Below are 9,858 nucleotides of genomic sequence, written 5' to 3'. Positions count from 1 at the left end.
CAACATTTCAACCAGAAATAAAAAGATTCAATAAATTTCGGTCTAGATCCAGCAAACTTGCCTTTATAAAGCAAAGAAGCAGTGTTAAGGATGTTGTTGAATTGAAGAATTAGAATATGTAAATTTCGGTCTAGATTCAACAAACTTGACTCCTGCATGTCTTTTTTTTATATTTCTTGATTTGGTTACAGAATTACAATGCAAACATTAATATTTTAATTTGTTTATGACTTGCTTGTTTATAGTACTTTTCTTTTAGTTTGATATATAATACGATAAATTTGTTTATTTTTTGAAATATTATAAATATTTGAATACAAATTAGATAAAAATTTATACTAAATTTATATTTATTTTGTATGAAAACAAGTTTATTTTGTAATTGGAAAAATCTAAAAAAATCTATTTTACCTTACTGACGGATTTTCTGTCTGTAATCAAAGTGGGAAATGATTTTCCAAGGTTCAAATTACAGACGGAAAATCTGACGGAAAATTCGTCTGTAATTACAGACGGAAAATCCGTCTGTAATTAAAGACGAAAAATCTGCCAGAAAATTCGTCTGTAATAATAGATGGAAAATCCATTGGAAAGTTCGTCGCCGTCGGAAAATGAATGGAGAATTTACAGAGGGAAAATCCATCGGTAACTGGTAAAAATATGTCGGTAATTTTTCGATGGAAAAAATTCATCGTAAATAATTTTTGACGGGACTTTTACAGAGGGACAAAATCAGCCGGTAATTTCATCGGTAACCAAAAATCCGTCTGTAATAAAGACTAAATCTGTCTGTAAATCTGTCTGTATTAATCTAGTTTCTAGTTGTGACACAACGAAGACAATGAAGAATAAAGAAAAAACTCTTAATAACTATGAACACTTAGAAGATAATGCCTCTTTATGAAACGTAATGTTTTAACAAAGGTTCAGGGGACGATTTGTCTCAATTATGAAAGAGAGAAATCCACGTAGATAAATTACTGACACATCAGCAAGTGATTTGTTCAAAATCAATTGTAGAGACTGAAACTATAACAACTGAATTTTTAAAAAATTGAATAATGAGTTATTTATAATTTATTATTTTATTTAAAAAAAATATAATGAGATATTTTAAAAATAAAAATAAAAAAATTATATTATTATTATTATTATTATTATTATTATTATTATTATTATTATTATTATTATTCGGAAAAAAAAAAAGAAAGAAAGGCCACAACGTGGCTTAGTTATGCATTATATATATATATATATATATATATATATATATATATATATATATATATATATATATATATAATATTAAAGGTAAAGAAATGAAAGACGTGCTTGTTATGCATACATACATATGTATTATGGTTACACGTTTCATTAATTAATACACATTGCTACCATTCATTGATCATATCACTATCTAATCTTCATTCTTCTTTCTTGGAACCGAACCAAAATTTAAATTAAAGAAAGGAAAGAAAGAGAGACCGAGGGTGAGGGAGAAACCGTGACTCTTTAATCTTTGGACTTCGATTTCTTGAATTCCGTAATTCTAATAAAAAATTGGATCCCGCTAGAGAGACAATGGACTATTTGTACAATGTGTACAATGGCTATTGAGTTATGAAATGAACATTCCCTATACTATTTAGAATAACCATCCGAGTACAAGGGATAATAAACATCTTTTCGAAAAATTAGTTTACTTTTTGGGTTCACCAAGAATCGAACTCTTGACCTTTCGGATCTAGCGCTTTAATACCATGTCATGATACCACTCATCCCAAAAACTTCAACTGATGGAAAAATGTAACACTAATAATTATATTTCTAATACTCTATAAACCTCCATTGTACACATTGTATAAATATCTCATTGTCTCCTCATACTTTTCCTAAAAAATTTAATTTGATAAAAATGTTTGTTTTTTTTTATGTTGATATTATTTTTGTCTAGTAAAAGTTGATGATGACGTAATTTTTTTTCTCTTTAAGTTTGGCTAACTGGAGTTTTAGAAGGCATAAACGATTTTTGACGTTTTCTTTTTCAATAACTCGACCAAAAAGCTTTTCCAAAATTTTCGTTGATTCTGATTTTGTACAAAGATAAGAACTTCGTGTTGAAATTAACTGTTTTAATTTATGAATGCCATGGAAGTCTAGTAAATATTTGCAAATAATTTATGATTGTTTAGAATGACTGAATGATAAGTTTGAATTGCATTTGTGATTGAATGTGATGAATATGTATTTAATTTCTTGATTATTTAGAAATGCTGAGAATTCTGATTGTTGAGTTGGAAAGTCAGTTTGATTTGTTGGTATTGAACTGAGATTTGAAAATGATTTCTAATTTTAGAAATGTTTGAAAAGAGGTTGAGAATGGTTCGGTTGAGATCCGAAAAGGGTGGCAAAGTCCGAAGTTTAGGGAAAATGCTGTCGAAATTTTATTATGAAACTTAAGACTTTGTTTGAAATATTTAGAAAAAGGTTAGACTTGAGAAATTGTATTATTTGGCTTTTTATTTATTAAGAAAAGATTTACGTTTGGGTTTGATTTATTAATAAAGACTTTATGGTTTAAGTTTGATTTCGTCCTCCCTAAAGTGTCAAGATCCTACCCTGAGATTTATTTAATAAATGATTCTTTTAAAGAGGTTTAAATCTGAAATTATTTTGAAATTGGGTTGGTGAAATCATGGTTAAGAAAGAATTGGTTTTTGTATGAAAGAAGAAATTGTTGTAAGTAAAGTGGTTTCGGAGGTTTGGAAAATTATAAAGAGAGGTGTTGGTTTTAAATAAAAATGACTTGAATCCGGTTTATTAAGTAAAGGGACCTCTGCCATATAAGAGCAGAGAGTAGTCAATGAAAAGATATTGAGTGTTGTTGGACTTTAGTGCCAAGTGTCTAGTGAGGACGGCGATACGTAATGTTCACTTGACACAATAGAGACGGCTCAGTGAGGACAGCGATACGTAACAGTCACTAGAGCTCGTAGGCTTTATGTGTGAATGATTGTGCGGGGATGCTCGTGTGTATGAATGGCTTCTAGGAAAAAGTGGCACATGCTTCAAGCAGAGAATCAGCGCCTGCAAGTACTTGCAGAGGTCATGTTTGGCATACTTCAGCTGAAAAATCAGAGCCTGCAAGAAGTAGAAACTTGCAGAGGTTATTATGCCACTGGAATGCCTTATCTGACTTGCGAGTCGGATTGCGTCGGGTGCGGGTTGAAACTGACAAATGAGCTAATTACTCGCGATAGGACTAGACATGCATCATCATTATTTGCACATTTGTATTTGATTGTGTTTGCTTATCTTGTCTTTCTGTGATTGTGCTGTTTGTTTTATTGCTATTTGTTTGTGTGTTGATCTGTTTTCTGTGCCATTAATTTGTGTATTGAGGTGATTGAGAACTACTGAGGTTGTGATTGAGATTTGTCTTAAATTCGAAAATTTAAAAAAGGTAATTAATTATATAAAGTAATAGTAAAAAGTATTTTCAAAAGGTTTGATAAAAATATAGTTTTATTGAGTAAAGTTAATTATTTGCATTTTATTTCATTACTCTTACGGCATTCCCATTTCCTACTGAGAACACGTAGTTTATTATTACCCCAAAATCTTCCACCCTTTCAGTGGCACAGATTTGAAGATTCAGTTTGAAGTTGTGGATGGTTATTAATTTTATTTGAGTTAAGTTATTTGTTGAGTTACTTTCATAGAATTTCCTCGCCTTTGTTATTAAGATTTTATTTTTATACAGAGCGATAGAAATTGTATCTGAATTTCTTTTGATTTCTTTTTTTGTACAATATTTATTATTATTAATAATTATGTGATTGTTATTATTTGGTGTTCTTTAATAATTGGGTTTGATTAATAAAAAATACAAGTTTTTGGCATATTCTTAAAATTGAAACGCAAAATCGAAATAAAGGCTCAATATTAAATAGTAAATAAGAAAAACAGGTTAGTAACGTCTAAATTTTGGTACGATCATGACGTACTAAAAATTAAGATTTTACAAAAATATACATATATTAAAATAAATAGAGACTAATTTGAGTTTTTATATTTTTTAGGAAATGCGAAATTCAATGGACAAATAATTAGAAATTGGACCGAAAAAACATTTCCTCTAAAAAGATTGAAGAGCGGGACCGAGACAGGCCGTAAGTATATATAATATAAAAACACGAACCAATTTTAATATAATTATATAATTAAATAAGTATTGAAACATGTGGATCATGCATAATCTTTTGTTTTCTATTTGTTTTCTAAAATATATGTTATATAATAATTTATACTAAAGTTCCTTGTCATTAATTATGAAATGACTAAATTATACTTTTGCTAAGTTTACAAAAATGATTAAAATATCTTTTTAGTTTTTTTTCACAAAAAACTTTTATTTCATTTTGTAAAAAATATCCTTTTAGTTATTTATAAAGGATTAAAATAATCTTTGAGAATAGTTTTTAATTATGTTATAAATTATAAATTTAATTTTTAAAATGACTTAGACTAAAATATTCTTTAATTCTATGACTAAAATACTCTCATAAATATTAATTTGAAAATATTAAAATACCCCATTAAATATTAATCCTTTAAAAATATCTAAAAATATTTTTGTATTTTATAAAATGTAATAAAAATATTTTCAGGAAAAATTTAAATAATATTTTAATATTTTTATAAAATAAATTAATTAAAACGATAATTTAGCCATTTCATAATTAATGAATCTGGCATTTGATATAAATTATTACATAATATATATTTTAAAAAATAAATATAAAATAAATTCTAATGCATTTAATATCATTTTCATGTCGTCTTCATAAATTTAAATACTCTAAAATGAAAAAAAATGATAAAACAATAATACAAAAAATTAATCATCATTCAATTTATAACTCCCATTATATATAAATTTTACTATCTTAATTTAATTTAAGAGTGAATAATTCACTCATTTTATCACTTTATTACTTCCTTCTCTTTAAAACATTTTTATCTCATTAATGGAGCATTTGTATAATATGTGCAATGAGCTATTTATTTGGTCTAATATGAGTTAAAAAATAAATATTTAGAGTAAAATACTACTCATTTTTCAAACACAATACATCTATATATACTATCCAGAATAACCATCCAGGTACCAGAAATAATAAACATCTGATATCCTACTAAATCGAACATTCCTAAATTTTTATTGTATACATTGTACAGATACTCCATTAGCTCCCTCTACTTCTTTGTTTTTTTTATTCATATCTCATCATAATGTTACATATTGATTAGCCACCTACCGGAGCAGCCACCTTAAATGATATAATACCATGATATTTTATGTGACTTATTTAGGAGAAAAAAGGAAAGGTAAAAAGCTAGACTAGTTCAACCCATTGCCTTATAAATATATACCTTAGTATGGGGTTCCATACTACAATTATAAATACCATTGATCTAGCATTATTTCATAAGAAACCTAATGGAATTCCAAAGTGAAATGCAGGCAGCAAAACTGCTTAAAGCTCAAAGCCACATATGGAATCACATATTCAATTTCATAAACTCTATGTCTCTTAAATGTGCTGTTGAATTAGGCATACCTGATGCCATTCACAATTATGGCCAACCCATGCCACTTTCACAACTCATAGCTTCGCTTCCAATCCACCCATCAAAATCCTCCTCCATCCAACGTTTAATGAGAATCTTGATCCATTCCGGCTTCTTCGGAACAAAGAATGTCGCCAACGATGACCCGGAAGTTGGGTATGTGTTAACTGATTCATGCATGCTTCTGCTTAAGGACAATCCCTTAAGTGTGACACCGTTCTTACTTGGCATGCTTGATCCAATGTTAACAAAACCATGGCATAAATTGTCCACATGGTTCCAAAGTAACAATCCCACACCATTTGAAACAGAACATGGGGAACTGTTTTGGGCATATGCTTGTCATGAGCCTAAACTTAATGAAATTTTCAATGATGCCATGGCAAGTGATGCTCGATTGGTTAGCAAGTTGTTACTTGATGACAAGTGCAAGGGAGTGTTTGAGGGTTTGGAATCGTTGGTCGATGTTGGTGGAGGCACTGGAATTTTCGCCACGGCCATAGCCAAATCATTCCCACAGTTAGATTGCACTGTATTTGACCTCCCACATGTTATTGCTGACTTGGAAGGAAGTGACAACCTTAAATATATTGGAGGGGACATGCTTGAGGCTATTCCTCCCTCTAATGCCATTTTGTTGAAGGTAATAAAATAGTATCAGTTTACTTTCATTTCTTAGTATAATTGAGTTGTTTATGTAACTCTAAAATCATAAATTCAAGCCGTGCAAATATTTAAATTATGTATATTATATTATTAGTTGAGTGCGATATCTTTTTAAACTTTGTGTAATAAATAATGGGAGCCACTCACATATCTAATAATTAAAATTTAATATATATATATATATATATATATATATATATATATATATTTATTAAATTATGTTATTTTTGTCAAAATTAGATCAGACAAATTAATTTAATCGAAAAATTGATAAAACAAACCTTAAATCGATCTAAATAAATATTCATTTTTATAGAAATTGACTATAATACTCTTATTATAAAAATTGACTAAAATACTCTTATATATTCATTTTAAAAATCGTAAATCCTAACTCTCTCTCTCTATATATATATATTTATTTTAAAAAAAGTTAGGATTTAAAATTTTTAAAATATATATAATAGAAGTATTTTAGTCATTTTTTATAATAAGGGTATTATAGTTATTTTTTATAAAAGAAAATATTAATTTAGACCGATTCAAAAGTTGGTTTACTGATTTTTTAGCTAAATCGATTTGTCCGGTCTAATTTTGATAAAAATAATCTGATTTAATCGATTATATGTGTTAAATTTTAATTGCTAAAAAAGATCTTTAAAAATAAGATATTTAAGTGTCTTTATGTGAGTGACCATAATACGTTATATCGTTTTACGTTTTTTAATGTGTTTTTAAAATATCTTTTCCTATAAATTTTAGAATTTGGTGTATTATTTTTATTTTTTCTATTAATTTTTTGTATAGTAAAACTTTTACACAAGAAAAACAAATTTAAATTAACTATATTGTTAAATTTGATGAATTTTACGTTTTTATTTTAGATTTTCTATCTATAAAAACCCCTTTTTTTTTAATTAAGTGTACTGTATATTAGTTTCATTTATATCAAATATTGAGTTCTTATTCAATTATTAAAAAACCCCTAAAAATGGCATGTAATAATAAATTAATAATAATGATCATTATAAAATATCCTAATACTAGAGAGACAAGAAAAATAGTTAAAATTTGTCTTTTTTAGTATTCATTAATTGTCGCAATAATTAATAAATATTAAATAAGATAAATTATGGCCGTTTTTGACTAATTTTATTTGGTTACCAAATATTTTCGTATAAAATATGCGTTAAATATGTCAAAAATAGAAATTTAATTAGGCATAATTGGGTTGATGATATTTCTTTTGGTATGCTAGATTTTTATTTTTATCATATATATGATGTTAATCACACACACGTATAGTCATATATAATGAATGAACCTCTCTAAAGGGACCACTAATAAAGAACTAATAACAACTAACTAATTGACCCTTGACGTAAGTAGCATGTCTGCATGTGGTTGCATTTTTTTTGGTGGACCTGATTACTCTTATAAATAAACTTTAGCTAATATTCTTTTCGTATCTATATTTGAATTTTTCTACAGTAATATATAAAACAATAAAATAAAATCCGCATGTGATCACATAGTTTACTAAAGTAAACAAGATGAATGAGTAGTAGCAGTGAATAATCAAACTCTTTCTATTGATTTTGATCAATATATAACTTTTACTTTGAATATAAATGCAGTGGGTTTTGCATGACTGGAGTGACGAAGAATGTTTGAACATATTGAAAAATTGCAAGGAAGCAATTATGAGCAAAGGCAAAGGAGGAAAGGTTATTATCATAGACATGATAATAATGAAAGATGAGAAAAAAGGTGGTGATGATGATAAATCTGTTGAAACACAACTCTTCTTTGACATGCTGATGATGGTGTTGCAGACTGGAAAGGAGAGAGATGAAAAAGAATGGGCCAAATTAATAGTTTCTGCTGGATTTAGTAACTATAAAATAACTCCAATTCTAGGATTAAGGTCTCTCATTGAGATATATCCATAGCAAACTTATCATAAGTTCATAACAATAAACTTATCGCTCGTTTAAAATTGTAATTTCCATTGTGTTTTAAAGGGCAAACTAAATGTGTTACAATAAAATTGTTTAGGGAAGGACTCTTTTATTTATAGAAAAACTGAGTGCAAATAATGTTTCATGTCAGTATATATATATATATATATATATATATATATATATATATATATATATATATATATATATATATATATATATATATATATATATATATATATGTTTTTCGTAATATTCATTTTAATAATCAAGTTGTCAATTTCTTTGCGTATGTTAAACTCATTTAAAGGCCTTTTTCTTAATTTAAATAAAAATTTATTTGTTTCCGATTAATATAAATTATAAAAGATCTATTACTTTCTAGCACGAAAAATTTGTGTGCAGACAATTTTAATCATAAAATATGTAAATTAATTTGATACCATCAAAGATTGATTAGGGTGACAAATTTTTTCGAAATGTTTGATAAAAATGCTTAGCAAATTACTATATTTTTAGGTAATTTATTGAGTTATCCTAATCTTTGATGAATATTAAATTAGTTTACATAATTTATAATTAGAATTATCAATATTTTTTTCTTTTATGTTTAAAAATAGTAAGCTATTTTTTCTATTAAAATGTTGCTTCTAACATTTTTATATTGAGAAAATAATACTTTTCTCTTTGTAAAATGTCTAATGACATTTCTCTTTCTTTTACTTTTAAAATATACAGTCTTCTCTTTACAAGAATTAAATAACATATATTTTAGTCTATTTAATTAAAATAATAATTATTTTTATATATAAATATTTATCTAACATATATATTGCATGAGTTTTTGACGTAACCTCGGGTTAAAAAAACTTAAATTATTAAATAAAACTGCAAAAAAAATCATCTAAAAAGAAAACAAAATATAAAACATTGAAGAGAGGGGAGAAAATAGTTATTTTATTATTTTAAAAAAGAAATAATAATATATCATATACTTATTATATTATTGTAACAAATTTTATTCATTTTAAATATTTTAACTTATTAAAAAATATTTAATTCAAAATTTTTTTATATATTTCATGATTAATAAAAAAATATATTAAAAATAGTTAAAATTTATTACAATAATAGGAATATATATTTTATATTATTACTAATATTATTATAGTAGTAAAAGAAGTAATTTTTAAAATACATCTATTATTATAATATATTTTATTTATTTTTAATTTTTTATCATTAATCATGAAATATATAAAAAATTTAGATTAAATATTTTTGTAAAAAGTTAAAATATTTTATATTATGTAATAATAATAATAATAATAATAATAATAATAATAATAATAATATATTTATTGTTAAAGTAATAAATTTATTATTCTTAATATTTTATCATTAATAATGAAATATATACAAAATTTTAAATTAAATATTTTGCAACAAGTTAAAATATTAAAAATAAATTAAATTTATTATATTAATAATAAATATATTTTAATAATAATTATTAAAAGAACATTTTAATCAAATAAATTAAAATATAAAATAAAAAAACTATTTTTTAATAAATATATTTGTATGTAATATGTCA

The 9,858-nt window shown here is 25.4% G+C and overlaps 1 protein-coding gene across 1 annotated transcript; it reads left to right on the top strand.

Annotated features, from left to right (window-relative positions):
• Nucleotides 1–5,448: 5,448 nt before the first annotated feature.
• LOC130940408 (trans-resveratrol di-O-methyltransferase-like) lies at nucleotides 5,449–8,406 on the top strand. The gene is made up of 2 exons (XM_057868538.1): nucleotides 5,449–6,277; nucleotides 7,938–8,406. Exons 1-2 carry the CDS (start codon nucleotides 5,504–5,506, stop codon nucleotides 8,250–8,252), a joined length of 1,089 nt encoding a protein of 362 aa, XP_057724521.1. The 5' UTR covers nucleotides 5,449–5,503; the 3' UTR covers nucleotides 8,253–8,406.
• Nucleotides 8,407–9,858: the final 1,452 nt, after the last annotated feature.

The sequence above is a fragment of the Arachis stenosperma genome, chromosome 7 (assembly GCF_014773155.1).
Source record: "Arachis stenosperma cultivar V10309 chromosome 7, arast.V10309.gnm1.PFL2, whole genome shotgun sequence".
NCBI lineage: Eukaryota > Viridiplantae > Streptophyta > Magnoliopsida > Fabales > Fabaceae > Arachis > Arachis stenosperma.
This window is presented reverse-complemented; position numbering and strand designations above follow the sequence as displayed.

Excerpts from the sequence above, each read along its gene's own strand:
- LOC130940408 (XM_057868538.1), top strand. The coding sequence starts at position 5,504 with ATGGAATTCCAAAGTGAAATGCAGGCAGCAAAACTGCTTAAAGCTCAA. Across the intron at positions 6,278-7,937 it reads CTAATGCCATTTTGTTGAAG|TGGGTTTTGCATGACTGGAG; the intron begins GTAATAAAATAG and ends ATATAAATGCAG.